At 43.2% G+C, this 20,187-nt stretch overlaps 1 protein-coding gene across 1 annotated transcript in view; it reads right to left on the bottom strand.

Moving 5' to 3' along the window:
• The window catches only part of LOC124612593, a 105,920-nt gene that overhangs the window by 69,040 nt on the left and 16,693 nt on the right, over positions 1 to 20,187 (bottom strand). Inside the window, exon 4 of the mRNA XM_047140876.1 lies at positions 9,856 to 10,037. Within this exon, the coding sequence (XP_046996832.1) occupies positions 9,856 to 10,037 (182 nt within the window). The remainder of the gene's footprint in view (positions 1 to 9,855; positions 10,038 to 20,187) is intronic.

Raw genomic sequence — 20,187 nt, 5'->3', positions numbered from 1 at the left:
GCTGCATACAAAGAGTTTCAGCAAGTGCCAGCTGTGAATCCAAATGACAGAAGCCAACAAAATCTCAAACTTTAAAGCAGTCACATAAGATACGTAACAAGCTTTTCTAGTAAAGGATGTCAACAAACAAGGAATTCATTAAGAGGGGTCAGCACATCAAGGAAATCCAAGGGAAAGAGTGACCAGAAGTAGGGCATATTCCCAAATGTGGTCCGTACAGTAGTTATGAAATATCACCACAACCTTGCATCTCATACACCAGGTAGTGAGACAAGAGATACAGGATTTTATGGCAACCAAAACTGGACAAGTAAGCAGGCATGAATGTTGACCATATAGAATGTTGAATACACCAGTCAAATGTGTCAGGAATAATGGACTCTGCCAACTCTGACTTAAGCTGCAGCCATCACACAACCATCCAGCTCCCAACCAATGCTGGTACTGCCAGTTTTTCTGCCAATTATAATACCCACACAGAAGAATAGACATTTGGAGGACAACACAACATTTCAGCATGTTTCCACTGCAGACATCCTGGATGTGTACATTACTGTAGATAAACAAGGCGGGTTTTCAACAACTAATAAAGCACCAGATGTCAACTGTCACAAAATTTCTGTTCATGCCAGTCAACCACAGTTGATTATATTTAACTTTTAGGGCAAGCTCATCGCTGTGCCCTGGACATGGTCACTCCTGAACGTGACCCAGCTCTCCAATGTCACTGTATAGGGATACCAGCCACTCACTGAAGGTCACAAACAGGTGATATGTCTAGCTGACAGGAACATGTACAGCAGGTGTAACTGTCAATGACAGAACACAGACCTTCAAGTTTGTTGTTTTAACAGAATGCAGTCTCAGATGGGAGTTCTTGCAAGCATCACAAGCAGTCATACTGCTGCAGAGCATACCTCCAGATCAATAATGCTATTCCAACAAGCACACAGAACAATGACTGCTCTGGGAAGTTATTTGATGTTGAAAACATTATCCCGCTGTCAACAAACTGAAATCCAGTCATCAATTGACGTGCTCAGCTGAACTGTTAAGCTTTTGTCAATTGCAAAAAGCTGCTCGGGCTCGCAAAAGGAATCTATACATCAGCAACAATCATAAGCATTGCAGCAGAAACAGTCCATGAAGGACAGCTTAGTGCCATCAACAAGAAACCTTGTTACACTACCACCACAGACACCATAGGAGATGAAGCTATAAACCAATTGCCATTAGGATCTGGCCTGACTGAGGAAACACTGTCGGTAATAGTCATTCTACGACAGTTTTCGAATGCTTTTAGATCTGGAGTGGAGAAAAGACATACAAAACAGCCTATGATAAAACACTACCAACTCTGGCAGATCACCCACCAATCAGCAAGTGCTCTTACAGTGTGTCGCCAAATAATCGAGGAGTAAGTGGAAAAGATGCTGCAGGATTACCTCAATGAATCTTCAAGGACTCTTTGGTCCTCGCTTGTTCTTGTGAAGAATGGCACATGGCATTTCTGCACCTACTACCAATGACTGAACAAAATCAGGAAGAAAGTTGTCTACCCATTGCTACGCATTAATGTGCTTCGAAAGGAGCTTGTATTTCTCAGCTATGGACAGGCAACAGGCAAACAGAGGTTAATATGGCTGACAGGGAAAGGATTGCCTTCATAGCACCTGATGGCCTCAGAGTTTTAAATTATACTGTTTGGACTGTGTAATACTCCAGGTACCTTAGTGTGTATGACAAAACCTGCTTTGATACTGTAAAAGGGTGAACTGCCTTTGCTATCAACACAGTCACATTTTTGGAGACATTTGAAACCATCTAAGCCATCTGACAGCCATGAAATATTGAGACTCTAGGCCTCTATATGCACCCAGGAAAGTGCATCTTCATCACACAAGAAAGTAATATCTTAGGTTAGCTAGTGAATGGCAGTAAAGTCCATCCTCATCAAGAGAAAATAAGAGTAGTTACATTTTTCAACTCTTGGCACTAATAAGTTCTTTGAATGGGCTCATGCTACCACGAATCCATATAGGACTTTCGTACCGAGGTATGTCCATAGTACGAACTATTGCAGGGTGGTGCCAAATTTTCCCCTCAACAAGGAGCAAGAAAGATCTTTCCTTGATCTGAAGAAGGCACTATCATCTCACGTTATACCACTGTATGACGAGAATTCCAAGAGGAAATTTCTCACCGAAGCTAACAGCTATGAGACAAATGTAGTTCTAGTATATATTCAGGATGGTCTGAAATGGTGCTGGATCACCATTCTCCATGCTGTCTGACTAAGCTGAAAGATTCTTTGGGTTGATTGGCAGGACAGGCATTGAGGATTCAGGAATGTGACATCATAGTGATACACAAAAACAGATGCAAACGAGATCGCCAACTGCCTTTCAAGGAATCCTGTGGTGAAGCACAGTAAGAAAAACTTCAGTCCAACTGGACAGAAACATTGCTCATCATCCAAGCTCATCTACAGTCAGCTAGCAATGTCATGAGCAGATCTGCAGGCACTGTGGCATAGCTGTGAGCAACACTGGTTGGAATGGGTTACCAGTTCACCCCCAACCAACAGCAATTATTTATTTACTATTTATCTTTTCCGGCATATTCTCGAAATTTCTGTTTTAATCTTTGTATATTTTGGAATATTGGTTGTATAAATGGCAGCAATCTCTGCCTAAGAGTTGAGTTCAGGTTCTCTTCTCTTCTCTTCTGGCTGTGTGTTAAAGTTTATAAGAAATGTGCTTTCAGTGCTCAGTGTTGTACTTCATTGACAAGCCTACTTTTGGATATGAACTTTAGGGTTGTTAGGTTAGTACAATATTATGGTCATGTGGGGGCTTGTCTTGTATTTACATGAAACCAAACTGTCTCCTAAGTGTGAGGACAGAACCTGTGCACTTACTGCCATAGGTACCACCACCACCACCACCACCACCACAACCACAACCACAACCTCTCACTACATATGACACTTCTCAATTTGTTGTCTCTTAACTGATAAATATAACCTCAGGATAAAAGATGGTTACTGTAATTTTTGTAATGTGAAACACTATCAATGCCTGTTTGATTCCTTTTTACTTTTGAGTTCACTGTTTATAGTCTGATAAAGTAGTCCTGTATAACATATCTTATGAGGGGAAAATACGTTTATCTTAAAATGAAACTGTATGTAAAAGAAGGTATTATCAGAAGAGAATAATTGAGACTTCCTGGCAGATTAAAACTGTGTTCCGGACCGACACTCGAACTCGGGACCTTTGTCTTTCTACGGCAAGTGCTCTACCAACTGAGCTATCCAAGCACAACTCACGCCCCGTCCTCACAGCTTTACTTCTGCCAGTACTCTCCTACCTTCCAAACTTTACAGAAGCTCTCCTGCGAGCCAGGTGGGAAAAATTAATGCAACAGACTGAATCTGACAACGGAATTGACTTTGCAACATGCTCTTGTGCATATTACTTCATCTTGCCAATGGATTTTTTTATTGGTTGGAGTGGTAATATTTGGGATACTAATACATAAAGATGTGATGAGAAGTTTTCAGTATTTTGTAAGATATTCTGTGAAAAAGAATTTACCAGATGAACTTATGTGCACGTCAGTAAATAAATTTGAGACAATTGCTGGTCAGGAGGCAAAATGTGTAATACCACAAATAGAAACTCGTAAAAGTAGAAGGAACACACTATTTAGCTTATAGGACTAATAATTTCTTCATCAGGGAAAGAAAGAAGGAAAGGTTACGTTAGGTTTGAACAGAAAGGATGGTCACTCAGACCAACTAATGAGACACTCATCTGTAGCGAGGATGAGGGAAGGCAAAGAAGAAGAAAATGAAAACTAATGTGAGGGAAAATTTAGTAGAATGTTGCCTATATTATCTAACTACTTGTTTTGATTTACATTCTTTAAATTCTAGTACATTGTAGAATCCACAGATTAATGACATAGCAAGGCTTTTGGATAATGTAACAAACATTTTGGCTACAAGCCACTTAGAATGATCCTGTCTTAGGTATTCATGTTCAACTTCTAAAATAATCTGTGTTTCGTTTTGCAAGATACACAAACTTTTTACTGAGCTGCACTTTAAACACTCCTTCCACTAGAAAATTATCAGGTCAGTACAAAGCCTCTTGAGGGATGACAATGATCAGTTTCAATGAGCAGAATGAGTATTGTTATCAGGGGCAGCTGCAAGCACTAGCTGTTCTGAGTAGGGCATTCCCTGTGCCACTATCACCTGAAAACAAGATCTACCTGTGGACTGCAAGATAAGGAGTTGGGTTTGTTAGCATGCAGTACATATGGTCTCCATGCTTTAACTTGCAGGTGTTAGAAGTCTGCTAAAGTTTCACTGTGAACAAGATGGTACTCAACATGATGTATAAGTCGTGTGAAGTAATGTGAAACCCTCCTAACTGATTTCAGTAATATCATCTAAATACTGTGTGGTAAGTGGAGTTACTTATGTGTGAAGAACTAGTTTAAATGGCAGTTTGCTGAAAATCACTACATGGCAAGTAATAATGATAACTTTGCCTGCAGTAATTTAAAAGGCAACTTTACCACTTTATCTAAACTTTGACACCAGCCGTCTCTGGAAGACAGTTGTCATGAATGAGATAGTATAGATCAACTTCAGGCCTATTACAGTGAGTTAAAGGACTTTGTCATGAGTGTGATTGTATCATTTTGTACAAAGGTGTTTTTCTTTCCTTTACAGAAGGAGCAGGACAAGATGCAGGATTCAGGCAAGCCATCTCAAAGCGGCATTCAGTAGTAAGTCATGGGGACACTAACATTTTTTGTTAATGATGACTGGTTTCAGTTTGAATAGCAGTGTGTCTTAGAAGTGAAGATCTGCTAGTCAGACCAAAACCAGCCATCAGTAATTGGAAAGCAACAGTTTTTCCCCCATTTCATTGGAAGGGGAGCTGTGAACATCATCAGGGTGAAGAATTGGATAAAAACTGTTTTGTCATCAAAATCTTCTCTGATAAAACTGACTACCTGTCAGTTTTCTTTCCATACCAACAGCATATATTCCAGAAAGATTAATAATGTGAAACCCAACTTATACTATTCTAACGCTTCATAATGAAAGCTTTAGATCAAGGCAGTAAGGTACATGCAGTATTTCTTGATTTCCGAAAATCGTTTGAGTACCACATCTATGCTTATCGTCTAAGGTACAATCATTTGCTGTATCAAGTGAAATTTGTCACTGGATTGAGGAGTTTTTGGTAGGTGGGACACAGCAGATTATCTTGGATGGAGTGTCATCATCAGATGTAGAAGTAACTTCAGGTGTGCCTCCAAGGAAGAGTGTTGGGACCCTTGCTGTTCGTGTGTCATATAAATGACCCTGCAGACAATAGTAACCTCAGACTTTTTGCAGATGATGCAGTTATCTGTAATTAAGTACTGTAAGTATTGTCCAAAAGAAGATGCACAAATGTTCAGCCAGATCTTGTCAGATCTCAAAATGGTGCAAAGATGGGCGACTTGTTTTATATGATCATAAATGTAAAACTGTGCACTTCACAAAACTATAATATCATCGAGTCACAGTTGAAATATGCCAACTCATACAAATATCTGGATGTAATGCTTTGTTGGGATATGAAACTGAATGATCACATAGGCTGAATTGTAGGTAAAGCAGTTGATAGACTCCAGTTTATTAGTAAATACAGGCGAAGTGCAATGAGTGTACAAAGGAGATTGCTTACAAATAAATGTTGTGACTCATTCTAGAATAGGGCATTCCATGTCAAATCAACACAATTTTGGGAGATTTTCAGAATTGATGTCTCAGATTTTCATGATTTTTGGTATGCAGCACATATCATAGACTTATGAAAAAATACCAAATATCAGTTATACAGCGCAATTATTTTTGAAGTTATTAATTTTTAAAGATTTAAATTTTTCTGAAAAAAATTCATATTTCGGCACCTTTAGATGCCTATAGGCTGGCAATCAGTGATGATATAAACCTGGGAGTGGTCTCATTTTAAAGCTATTGAGTGGGGCTTTAATATGATATGCCACAATATAGGCGTTGCAATTTTTAAAAAATTGAAAATTTTTTAATTTAAATTTCTGAAACAGTGGCAATTTCAAAAATTCCAAAAAAATTATCAAATATAGTTTGTAATGTCTTAATACATATAGACAAATTCTATCATGGGATCTCAATGGGATCAGGAGATACAGGGCTTCAGAAATACACGTGTTTTGTAAATAATGTACCAAATTAGTAAAATTTTATTTTTGAATTACTAATTTTGCTATGCAGTGTGCAGGACACTTAATAAAATGCATTGATTACTTTATAGTGTACCATGTTTGGAATCCTCTCCCTTTCACATAGTGGAAGCTGATTGGTCAAGCAGACAAGACCACTCATTCATAGCCAGTGTAGCATCAGAGTTGCTTGTATGAAGTTCATTTGATGTTTCCTGTGATAGTGTACGTTTAGAACACAACCCATATCTTGGCCACTGCACTTTTCCTAACTAATTTCTCACTGTTTATCCCTTGCAGGATGGATACCACTGACACGATAGTAAAAATGGATTGTTTTAATCCTTTCAATAAGCCTAACCACTCCCATGCAAGAAAAGGTTTGAGACACGTTACTTCACGGATGTGTGACTTGATTCCAGGAACATGTTAGTTATCGAAGGTCTGTGACCGTTGTAGGAAGCAGCTGACAAAATTGAAAAATGAAAAACATAGCAAAATTTCCGCTGGAACTAGCAACATATATGAAGAAAGTCAGTCTGATACTGAAATTGAAGAAGCTATTGATATGCCATTTTCAAATGAATATGAAGCTGAGTTCTCTTAACAGCTCTCTTTTAGAGATGGTACAGTCGCCTGTAGACAAAACGAGAATTCAATCCAAAATTTACTCTATTGGGAAGGCCAATAGAGTCTATGTGGCTGTCAAGAGAAAACTGCTAGTGAATGCATCTAGTGATGATGAGAATGGTGATTCACAAGATGAGTTCTTAACACATGTAAAGAAGGTGTACAACAGCTTGACTAGTAGGAAGAAGCAGCTTCAACTGCTGACTCTTCTGCCTGACAGCTGGAGTGTGAGAAAAGTAATGCAGGAATTTTCGGCCTCTAACTACTTAGCTCGACAAACCAAGATGTTGGGTAGGGGTGGGGAAAGAAGGACATCTTGACACCAGGAAAAAGTCTGTCAAATCATACCATTCATACTGTTAAAGGATTTTTTTTACAAGTGACGAAATGAGCAGAGTGATGCCAGGGATGAAGGACTTTATATCAGTGAAAGACGACAGCACAGGTGGTAAAGAACATGTTTCAAAAAGGTTGATGCTTAATAATTTAAAAGAAGTGTATATAGCTTTCAAAGAAAAATTCCCCAACTGTAAAAGTGGGATTTTCTAAGTTTGCAGAACTTAGGCCTAAAAATCGTGTGCTAGCAGGCCAGAGTGGAACACACTCAGTCTGTGTGTGCACCACTCATCAGAATGTGAAGCTTATGTTTGAAAATACAAGAATGAGTTCAATGAAGGATGGCAAAATTAGAACATACAAGGACTGCCTGCAAATGATGGTTTGCAGCCGACCATCTTCTCTTCAAAGTGTGTTTCATGTCCATGAACCAAAAGGATTAGAGAACTTTTGTAAAAAACATATGAAGACAATGCAATTGAGTGTCACATACAGACAGTGGATCTCTGTGGATTGATGTAACTTGGAAATAATTCAAAATTAAGTAAATTTGTTGAAGTATTTTGTGAAAACTTCCTGTCCTACTTAGTCATAACTTCACAGCAAAGGAACAGAGTGCATTTCTGAGACATACCAAGGAAAATCTTCTGGAATGTGAAATGGCTGTCATTTGTGACTTTTCTGAGAATTATTCAATCGTTTTGCAAGATGAGGCACAATCAAATCATTGGTCAAATAGTCAGGAAACCATTCACCCTTTTGTGGTTTATTTTAAAGAGAAAGAAGTCAAACATTTAAATTGTGTATAATATCAGACTGCCTCAACGACAAGACTACAGCCATCTACCTGTTCCAGACAAAGTTGATGGAATATCTGAAATGCAAGTTTCAAAGACCTGTCAAAAAATTATTCTGTTTTTCCAATGGCTCTGCGGCCCAATTAAAAAAAAAACTTTATTAACTTGTGTAATCACAAGCAAGATTTTGGAGCCGAGGCTGAAGGGCATTTTTCAGCAACAGCACATGGCAAAGGGCCATGCAATGGGCTGGAGGCCACAGTAAAAAGACTAGCAGCCAGAGCGAGCCTACAAAGACCATATAAGGACCAAATTACGGACGCAAGGCAACTGTTTGAATGGTCACATCGGAACATATCTAACATAGACTTTGTATTTGTGACCCTTGAAGAATACATTAAAACTGAAGAACAACTGGCCAATCGGTACAATACTGCTGTAACTATATCAGGCATCCTGAAATTTCGTGCCTTCATACCTCTCAAATGTGGAACCAAAGTAAATGTGAAATTATTTTCTTCTGCAGTTGTTTCAAGCATATTTCATGTCGTAAAGGACATACAGCAGATATCATTTGCAGATATTAGTGGGTATGTAACATCAATCTATGGTGACACTTGGTGGTTGAGTTTTGTTCTGGATAAAGATGAAGATTGCAGTAAAGTGCAAGTTGCATTCCTCCATCCTTCAGGTACATCACCCTCATTTATATATCCCATACCACCAGATACACTGTGGATCCCTTTTGCAAACGTGATATGCAAGGTGAACCCCGCCACACAGACTGGCCAAACATACTGTTTACCAGACAGTGAAATGAAGTGAACAAATGTGTGGGTATCTTCCAACGACTGAAGTCGGCTAGCCTGTCAGCAAGTTCGAGTTCGTTGCCTGGGATTCCAACATGACCGACAGACAAACATCACTGAACATCTGGACCATTCCAGGGCATAGATGGACTCCTGGATGGTCGCTATCAAAGGATGATGAAAGTAGCACTGGTCAATAGCTTGTAGCCTGCTCAAGGAGTCAGTACACAGGAGAAACAACTCACCTGGGTGTGAGCAGATGTGCTCGAGCCCGAGATATGGCCGTCAGCTCTGCAGTGAAAACACTGCAGCCATGTGCAATAAAGTGGTTTGCAAAGTGTAGATGTAGATCTGTTCCAGCACTCACCATTTGGATGCCCTGATACCTAATGCAGCCCTTCTAAATCCTGGATATCTGGGACAAAGCTACATCTGAATCAGTGCAATATGGCATTGTTAGACACTCAGTTGTTTAAGTGATCAAGATTACCTCCAAGACAAAAAGCCAATAGGAATTATGTCTCAAAACTTCAAATTACTAGAATGAACATTGATCAGCTGCCTCACTGCATAACAATACTAATAAAGTCCAGAGATTTACAGCTTCTCCATTCATCTTAGTTATTTAACAATGACAACACAAAATTTTAGAAAAACACTCAAGTCCATCAGATTTAGACAAAGTTTTAAAAACATTCGTTGAATCTCACAAGAACAGCAGCACCAAGTAACAGTTTCAAATCTTAATGAACATGACATTGTTAAGTGTCTAATATTTTCCAGATTTGTAATTTAATGTCAGTCATTAAATCTCCTGCCACAAATACTTTTCCAGAATTTTTGGAACTTTACATACTTACACTACACTGGTGTACAAAGTGTTGTGTTGTGTTATTATCAAGTTTTCCTTGTACCTCAACTATGTCTTTTTACACTACCACTGTGTTCGCAATTTTACTTCACATTTACTTCAACTGCACTAACAGGCAACATTTTGTATTTATACTCACTAGGCTTTCTGTTGTCCTTTGAATCAAGGTTCGAATTTGATGTATTTCCAATTATATCAAGAGAAACATTGTATGCTGATATTCCAAGAACAGCAGGGGGTACCTCATTTTTTCCTTGCTTCCTTATGATTTTGGCTGCAAGCCTTGCCTGCCTTTCAGCTCGCCATTTTGCGACCTGTAATCTGAAAAAGAAGTTATTAGTTAGTTTTCCAAAAACTTACAGCTCTATGGTGTTTACCTACACATTCTGAAAGCTAACTACAGTTTGTAATTCAGTACTTAATAGTTGGTGGATTCTGTCACCAATTTCTTAGTATACAAAAATGTGTCAGTTAGCAAGCGATAAGCTTTATTGCAATTGTTCAGACTATTTCAATTGAATGAACTGTACGAATTCAATTTTGACTTTCTAACCGAAGTAAAGCTTTCGAAGTATGTAGAAAGCATTGTGACAAAATCCTTTAAGCCCCTTTTACCTACAGCCTATGGATCAGTACCAACACAAAAGAGAAAAAGACATTTGTTCTTTCCACTTAACAACATACACTTTGCAATCTTTGCTAACTTTCTCATTTCAATCATCTTTTTCCATCTGTTCATCAGCTTTCACTACAGTTTGACAGAGTGGTCAGTCTAGACCTGAAATAGACACTATGCAGGACAAATTATAAACTCATGTAAACATCTTACATAGAATTACAATAAGAATAAAAATTATTAGGTACTGCGTAACTGTTTTGGTGTGTTCAATACATTTATTTTGAGACAGGTCATCAGCAACTCCCATGTCACACACAGCCAGAGAAAGACTGTCAAATCCCACATTTGTTATCTAATGGCAAAATGAAGAACCAAAAACCTGCAGATATGGGCTGATGGAACAAAGAAGCCACCTCAGGAAATTTATCCTCACTGTAACTTAATTTGCCCAGTTATAATTCAAAAGTAAATTGTGTATTTGAAACTAACAGCTAGTTTTTATATTTTAAATTTTAGATGCACCATATGCTGTCTACAATAATAGTAATACTAGTTCATTTTCTACAGAGTTACCAGAGAAAGGAAATTCTGTGCATTTACGTCAATATTCTGCAAAATAATGTGGAGTGTGTGGCAGAAGGCCTTCCCACTGAACCAGATTAGGGTCTATTCCCATTCCATTCACTTACAGAGTGTGAGGTGGACTGCTTAAAAGCCTCTGTGAGCATGGTAATTAGTTTTAACTTTGTATAAAATCTCCTCAGTGTTCAAACTATGTTAAATTGAAGCTTTAACTGGGTTCCTGCATCGCCATTGTGGATTTAGATAAAGATTTTGCATGAACATTCGGACATGTTTTTTGGTAACATTGGTAGAGTTCTGCAATCACAAATTTAATACTTCCAAAGCCACTTTCAAAAGTGCACCCCCTGAATTTTCGGCAACTTTGAGACATAGTGCATCCAAGAGTATTTCCTTGAAATAAACGAAACTAGGCCATCTTGTACAACTCTTTGCATCCTCTTAAGCAAAATAAGAAACATTTCTTAAGCAATTTTCATATTAATAATTTGAAGCAAAGTCGGATGGAAAAAACAGACGCTTGAAAAAGATGGGGAGTGTAGCTTTTTATATCTCCAGAAGTAATTGTGGGATAAATGTGAAACTCTGCACATAATAACTTAACAAGAGATGTTAGAATAAAATATTTAATTCTCCTACTGCTTTCCAATAGTTTACAAACTGATGGCAAAGTCAATGATTTTTGAAAAAACACAAAAAATGGGCATTTTAGCCCACTTTTAGACAACAGATAACCTTGTTCATTCTTTTAACCCAGTTTCATTAGAAAGAACGCATTCTAAACTACTTACAAAACTAGATATGATCCTGCACTGAGAGCATGTAATGCCCTGAAAAAAGGTGGAGTTGCACTGTAAATACACCCACAGTCTTTTTTTTGTTTTGTTTTAGGGAAGGGAGGGGAAAAAAAAAAAATAAATAAATAAATAAATAAATAACTGACGTCATATGCGCCCAAGTCAAAACTATAGAACACAAACATAGAGATGGTGAAAACGACTACACGTCAGTCCCAATGGACAGAATAGTAGGCAGTGCTCAATATGCAGCCAAGTTAAAATAATCTCCTACAGGCGGGAGTGCCAAGAAGATATCGTCCAAGGCACCGGGAGAGGCTTAATAAGCCTAAGCTTATTCCCGTGAAGGGAGGACCATTGGCGATGCCAGAGGGTCACCACCTTCTGACAGACGGCAACGCAGAAATCATCTGAGGGAATAGAGGTACTCCTGGGCTGAGATACAAGGACTGCAGCCTAGGCAGCAACGTCAGCAGCTTCATTGCCTGTCAGATCAACATGACCAGGGACCCACTGAAACACGACATTGGCGCCAGCAAGAGTTAGCAACTGGCAGTTTTCCTGGACCCGCTGCACTAAGAGATGAGCAGTGTAGAGCGCACATAGTCTTTGGAGGGCACTGAGTCTGAACAGAGGACACAATTGGGAAGGCTGTGTCGCCAGATATACTCTGTGGCCAGATACAAGGCAAAAAGCTTGGCTGCGAATACTGAGGAGTGGGCTGGATGCCAATGTCGAAAGATACTGGCACCAATGACGAAGGCAAACCCGACCCCACGGTCAGTCCGAGAGCCATCAATGTATACAAATGTACTATCGCTAAATTCCATGCGAAGGTCGTGAAACTGAAGGCAATAGACCGACGATGGAGTAGTGTCCTTAGGAAGCGAATGACGGCTACGGTTAACATGGGCCACTTCACGAAACCAAGGTGGTGAAGGGTTCACAACCACAGGGAAAGTTGCAGGTAGCGTGAAGTTAAGCCGCCACAGAAAGTGGTGAAAGCAGACTCCAGGAGGTAACAGGGAAGAGGGACGAGCCCCATACTGACAATCTAAGGAATCATCAAAGAAGGAGGCATAGGAGGGGTGGCCACACATCGCATACAAACAGCATGCATATCTGCTGAGGAGAAAGTCATGGGGGTAGGACAGTGGCAGTTCACTATAGAGACTCTCAACCAGGCTAGTGTAAAAGCCGACCATGGGCCGAACAGATGCCATGATGATGGACAGTGTTGAGACAGTGTAAAAGATGGGTGTGTGGATGCAAAACAAAGCACCCATAGTCAAGTTTCGAACAGACAAGGGACCAGTACAAACGGAGGAGGGTGGTTCGATTGGCACCCCAGAAGTACCATTAAGAACACATAGGAGATTGAGGGATTGCATACAGCAGGCTGCCAAGTAAGAGACATGGGAGGACCAAGGATGTTTCCTATCGAGCATGAGCCCCAGGAATTTCGTAGTGTCAATGATCGGAAGGGCAACAGGCCCAAGATGTAGAGATGGTGGGAGAAACCATTTGCACCACCAGAAATTCATACAGACTGTTTTGTCGGTGGAAAAGCGAAAGTCACTGGTGATGCTCCAGGAGCGAAGACGATAAAGACAGCGCTGAAGACGCCGCTCAGTAAGACAGGTCCATGGAGAATTGCAATAGATGGGCAAATCATCAACAAAAAGGGAGCTGGAGACGCCCGTTGGGAGACAGGCCATTATAGGGTTAATGGCGATAGCAAAGAGGATGACACTAAGTACAGAATCCTGAGGCACACCATTTTCCTGAATAACTGTATCCAGCAAGGCAGAACCCACACACACACCTTGAAAACTCGATCTTGTAAAAATGCCCGAAGAAAACAGGGCAGGCACCCAAGGAAGCCCCATGAGTAAAGAGTACGAAGGATACCAGATCTTCAGCAGGTGTCGTACGCCTTCTCCAAATCAAAGAACACAGCCACAGGCTGGGATTTCCGCAGAAAACCATTCATGACATGGGTGGACAAAGTAACGAGATGGTCAACTACAGAAGACACTGTGCATTCGTGAGTAAATGGCGAGATTCGAGCCACCACACCAGCCAGGCATGAATCATATGTTCCATTACCTTGCAAAAACAGCTGGTAAGAGAGATGGGGCACTGGTCTAGAAGGAAGATTATTGTCCTTACCAGGCTTCGGTATGGGTATGACAGTGACTTCACCCCCGTGTCCAGGAAATGTGCTCTCAGCCCATATGCGGTTGTATGTTGGTTGGTTTTAAGGCGGGAGAAGGGACCAACCTACGAGGTCATCAGTCCCTTGTTCCTAATAAAACAATGCCACAAGTGTGAGAATAAAACGGTCAAAACATATAACACAAAATGGAAAGAAAGGAAAAGCCACAGGAACGAAGGGAAGGCAATGAACACTAAAAGGAACAAACGAGGACAAGAAAACAACAGACGCTAGAAACAGAAGAGAGTAAAACATGAAAGCAGATTACAGTGGCTGGCCAACCACGAGAATAAAAAGGGAAAACCAGCCACTCTGCAACACATTAAAACCTCCACCCTAAAAGCACTAGGGTGGAGGACACAGAGGGACAAAGGACATGCGCTAAAAACTACATAGAAGTATAAAACCCACTCTCATGGATAAAATGTAAAACTAAAGCTGCTGTGGAGGCATTGTCGTCCAACACTGAAGGTAGGGTGTTGGGAAAGTTAAAAGTCTGTCGCAGAGCAGCTAAAATTGGGCAGTTCAACAAGAGGTGGACGACTGTCATTTGGGAGCCACAGCGACACTGAGTTCAGTCCTCTGACATGGTAGGTAACCGTGCGTTAGTCACGTATGGCCAATGCGGAGCCGGCAGAGGACACGCAGTTTGTTGTGTGTGCTGTTATGCCAAACTGTTTCCCAAAGCCGGAAAACCCTGCGGTGTAACACAGAATGCAGGTCAGCTTTTAAGATGCCTAGATAGGCATCCAGAAGCGGTTTTCGCGTTGCCTGTCTGGCCAGCCTGCCGGCAAGTTCGTTGCCGGGGTTCCGACATGTCCTGGGGTGCACACAAACACCATGGAACAGCGGGACTGTTCCAGGGCGTAGATGTCCTCCTGAATGGGTGCTACCAGATGGTGGCGAGGGTAGCACTGGTCGACAGCTAGTAGGCTGCTCAATGAGCCAGTACACAGGAGAAATGACTTGCCAGGGCATGAGCAGATGTACTCAAGAGCACAAGTTATGGCCACCAGCTCTGCAGTGAAAACATTGCAGCCAACTGGCAACGAGTGCTGCTCAATATATCATCCACGAACATATCCGAAGCCTACGTGACCGTCAGCCATTGAGCCATCGGTGTAAACCATTTCAGAGCCCCAGAACACGTCAAGAATCAAGAGGAAGTGACAGCGGAGGGGTTACCGGAGTCCTTAGGGCCATGCAAAAGGTCCAGATGCAGCTGCGGCCGAGGCGTACACCATGGACGCGTATGTGAACAGACCGCACGTAGAGGTGGTTAAGGGAAGGACTCCAGTTCAGAGACAAGGGACTGACGCGAACCCCAACTGTTAGCCCCGATCTGGGCCGCCAACCCAACTGCCGACATACCATACATTCCAGTAGCTTACAAAGAACATTGGTGAAGCTGATTGGCAAATAGCTACCCACATCAAGTAGGTTTTTACCGGGCTGCTCTCCCGCCATTGCGATGGAAAGACGCCATCGCACCAGATCCAGTGGAAGATGACAAGAAAATGTCACTTTTAGTCAGATGAGAGATGTTTAATCATCCGGCTGTGGATGTGATCAGGCACAGGAGCCGTGTCGGGGCAATGTGCAAGGGCACTGAGGAGCTCCCACTCTGTAAATGGGGCATTATAGGATTCACTGTAGCGTGTAGTAAATGAGAGGACATTCCCTCCAAGCCGCCATTTGAGTGTGTGAAAGGCTGGGAGGTAATTCTCTGACACAGAGGCTCGAGCAAAAGTGCTCAGCAAAGTGCTCGGCAATCACGTTTCCATCGGTACTTAACTCACCATTTACGGTAACACCGGGGACAGCTGTTGGGGCCTGGTACCCGAAAAGACATTTGATCTTTGCCCAGATTTGGGAAGGTGACGTGTGGCACCCAGTGGTGGAGACTTATTTCTCCCGACACTCCCTCTTCTATTGTTTGATAAGGTAGCAAACATGGGCACAGACCCGTTTAAAGGCTATGAGGTGCTCCAGGGAAGGGTACCGCTTATGCTGCTGCAGAGCTCACCGACGCTCCGTAATTGCTTCAGCAACTCCCGGTGACCACCAAGGGACTGCCTTATGTCTCGGGCACCCTAAAGAGTGAGCGATCACGTTTTCTGCTGCAGAAACAATTGTGCTAGTCACCTGCTCAATCATCACATCAATGTTACTGTGTGGGAGAGATTCAGTGGTGACAGCAGAGGTGAAAGTTCCCCAGATCACCTTGTTCAAAGCCCATCTGGGCAGGCGTCTGTGTGCCTGATGCTGGGGCAGAGACAGGAAGATGGGGAAGTGGTCACTACCACACAGGTCGTCATGTGCTCTCCAGTGGATAGATGGGAGAAGTCCTGGGCTGCAAATTGATAAATCAATGGCCAAGCAACTACCATGAGCCAAACTGAAATGTGTGGCAGCCACAGTATTTAAGAGGCAGAGGTCGAATTGTGACAGTGAAGTTTCGATATCTCTGCCTTGGCCAGTAAGCATGGTATCATGCCACAAGGGGTTATGGGCATTAAAATCTCCCAGAAGTAGGAAAGGTTTAGGGAGGTGATCAATCAGTGCAGCTAATACATTCAGGGGTACTGCACCATCTGGAGAAAGATATACACTGCAGACAGTTATTTCCTATAGCGTCCTTATTCTGACAGCCACAGCTTCAAGAAGAGTTTGAAGGGGCACATGTTCACTAAAGACCGAGTTTAAGACATAAACGCAAACTCCACCTGACACACTATTATATGGTTCCTGTAATATCCCATATAGCTGCGGAGGGCAGGGGTCCGTATTGCTGGGAATCAGGTTTCCTGGAGGGCAATGCACATAGCAGGTATAAAGCTTAACAGTTGCCGTAGCTCAGCCAGGCAGTGGAAAAAACCGCCACAATTCCATTGGAGAATGACATCGTGAGACTGGGAAGGCATGGAACATTCAATGAGGCAGTTTACGTCTCAGTCACCTGCTGCCACCGATTTATTGCCTGAGCAGTCTATATCCATTGCGTCTGAGGGTCTGGCGAGATCGAGGTCCTCAGCGGACACCAAAATCTCCACCCCATCCTGAGCTGCAGAGCTTGTAGGTGGCGATGGTGTGGGTGCCACCGCAATTTCCTTGATCTTAGGGGGTTTTCTTTTTGGACTTTTCTCACTGCTCTTTGGTTTCTCTGACTGGGAGGACTTCACTGGCTCAGTCTCCGGGACTGAGGATGAGTGTGAAGCCCTACAAACAGCTGCTTTTGGGCTCTTCAGCCGCTGGCGGGTGTCGTCTTTGCCACTGGAAGAAACCTGGGAAGGGAGTGACCCAAGGGATCCCTTCCTAGTGAGAGAATCCGAAGAAGACTTACGCTTTTCCAGGTTAGAAGTGGGGACGGACGTCCCCGATGGTTGGGGACTGTTGCTCCCAAAGTAGGCAGTGCACGAACAACGGGGAGGGAAACGAGCCCCACCATCAAGGGGGCAGATGTAGTCTTCAGGCTCCGAGAGGTGACCTGGGTTGGCGGAGCTGATGGTGCCAGAACTATCGTAGCGGCTTTGTAAGATGATGTCACACACACAGGATGCAAGCATTCAAATTTTCTCTTAGCCTCAGTGTAGGTCAGTCTGTGCAGGGTCTTTTACTCCGTGATTTTCCTTTCTTTATGGAGAATCCTGCAGTCACGCGAGCAAGGCGAATGGTGCTCACCGCAATTGGCACAGATAGGGGGCAGGGCACATGGAGTATTTGGATGTGATGGGCATCCGCAATCTCGGCATGTGACACTGGAAGTACAGCGGGAAGACGTGACCGAACTTCCAGCACTTAAAGCACCGGATATAGGGATATATGGATATAGGGCTTTACATCACACTGGTAGACCATCACCTTGACCTTCTCAGGCAATGTATCACCCTCAAAGGCCCAGCTGAAGGCACCAGTGGCAACCTGATTGTCCTTTGGATCCCGGTGGACACGCTGGACGAAACTTACACCTTGCCGCTCTAAATTGGTGCGCAGCTCATTGTCAGACTGCAAAAGAAGGTCTCTGTAAAATATGATACTCAGGACCATATTTAAGTTATTATGGGGCGTGATGTTTACAGAAAATCCCCCAGCTTGTCAGAAGTGAGTAACTCCCGTGATTGGGCAGAGGATGCTGTTTTGATCAACACTGACCCAGGTATTTTGGACAAGCCCTCCACCTCCCCAAACTTGTCCTCTAAATGCTCAACAAAAAACTGAGGCTTCATCGTCTTGAAAGACTCCCCATCAGCTCTCGAACATACATAGTACCGGGGCGAATAAGATCCACTGCCATCCTTAGCCTGACGTTCTTCCCATGGTGTTGCCAGGGAGGGGAACGATTTGGGGTCGTACTTCTGTGCGTTGAATTGAGCTTGTGATCGCTTATAGACTGCTGGTGTTTCACCATCAGCAGGAGATGATGGACGACACTTCATCGCGTGTCATCTACCCTGATGCCACCCACTCCGACCAGGGGGCCTCTCCACGGGCACCACCCAGGTGCACCAAAGGCCACCTGGCAGGATGGCCATTGCCAGGAGTCCCGATGCCCCTGGGGGATGGGCATCTACCCCTTAGCATATGCGGGGAGTTAATGGCGCAGGCATCAGCAGAGTGATCCCTGTGTGGTCAGAGGGCTACAACCAACAGGGTACATGGTGGTCCTACCACAACGGACTGGCTACAGTGCTGGATATCAGGTGCATAGAAGTCCATGGTCATCATCTACGCAGAAATTGACACTGCATAGTGCATGGTAGAAAACACACCCAGGAAGGTCTCCTCGCCCAAGAGATGGAGAATGGGCAGGACTGCAATGCGACGACGAGAAAGTGGGCTAAAGATCTCAATGCATGATGGACACGATGCACCTTGTAAGACGCCCTTCCCCAATTGGCTCGCTCTTCGAGAAAATTTCGAAGAATGGAGGTAAAACCCTATAGAGGACCATCACATAAACGCTTTTTAGTCGCTTCTTACGACAGGCAGGAATACCTATTCTATCCCACGGACCCGCAGGGAGCCTGGAGGAGGAGGAGGAGGGGGGGGGGGGGGGGCAGTTCTATATGTTAAGCAGGAAGTGCTTGCCTGCAAGAGAGAGGTCCCGCAACATCTGAATGTCGATAGTTTCTGGCCCTGGGGCGGAGGAACGGGATGAACTGAGACCATGATCTAGCTCCCTCACAGTGAAGGCGGCATTGTAGCACTCACAATTCGGAGAAGAGAAGGGTATCGCCCGAGCCTCCTCCACTTGTTTCCGATGGATGAAGGTAGAGTGATAGTGGGAAGAGCTCAAAACTTCTGCAAAATGGTGGCCCAAGGTGTTGGAGATAGCAACACAATCCACGACGACATCGGCACCTACTGTCAGGCCAGAAATGGTGGAATGGATCTTTGTTCCAGAGAGCCAGCTGAGGTTGGCCCATACGACAGAGGAAGGTGTCGAACTGTTAAAAGAACTCGTGAAGGAAATCCAACTAGCTATCCCAAAGAACCCTACGGCACTTTGCACGCACCTGTTTATAATGAATGCAGTTTTGCAGCGCAGGGTGGCAGTTAAAAATGCAGAGAGCATGCCTCCGTGTGCAAATTGCGTCGCGGCACGCCTCAGTCCAAGGGATTGGGACACAATGTAGTAAAGAGGAAGTGCGAGGAATGGAACGTTCTGCAGCAACAAGGATCATTTTGGTGAGATAGTCCACCAGGTCATCACAACTGAGGAAATCTTGTTCTGCGAAGGTCGCCAGGGAGGAGTAAAGCTGCCAGTCAACCTTAGTAAGCTGCCACTTGGGCATGCTTGTGGCTGGGATAGGAGTCAACAGACGGAGAGTACACAGGAAATGGTAGCTCAAGTAGGCATTAGAAAGAATGGAGCACTCAAGACGATGGGCAAGCTGGGCAGTGCAAAGGGAGAGGTCCAAATGGGAATAGGTGTGTGAGGAGTCAGAAAGGAAAGTGGGTGCACCTGTGTTAAGGCAGAAGAGAGTGAGTTGATTAAGAATGTCAGCCACGAGGGCACCTCTCTGGCAGGTCCTGGGAGAACCCAAGGGGGAAGACGTGCATTGAAGTCACCTAGTAGCAAAGACAGGCATGATGCCCCACGAGATGGGATGCCGACCTCAGGGGGAAGGTCAAAATGAACTGGTAAGTAATGTGGAAGCTCAAAGCAGTCTTGAGGGTGCAATTTCGTTTCCTGAAGGCAGAATACAAGTGAGTGCTGCAATGCTTGAAGTACCTGTAAATCCTCTTCGTGGG

The sequence above is a fragment of the Schistocerca americana genome, chromosome 4, assembly GCF_021461395.2.
Source record: "Schistocerca americana isolate TAMUIC-IGC-003095 chromosome 4, iqSchAmer2.1, whole genome shotgun sequence".
NCBI lineage: Eukaryota > Metazoa > Arthropoda > Insecta > Orthoptera > Acrididae > Schistocerca > Schistocerca americana.
This window is presented reverse-complemented; position numbering and strand designations above follow the sequence as displayed.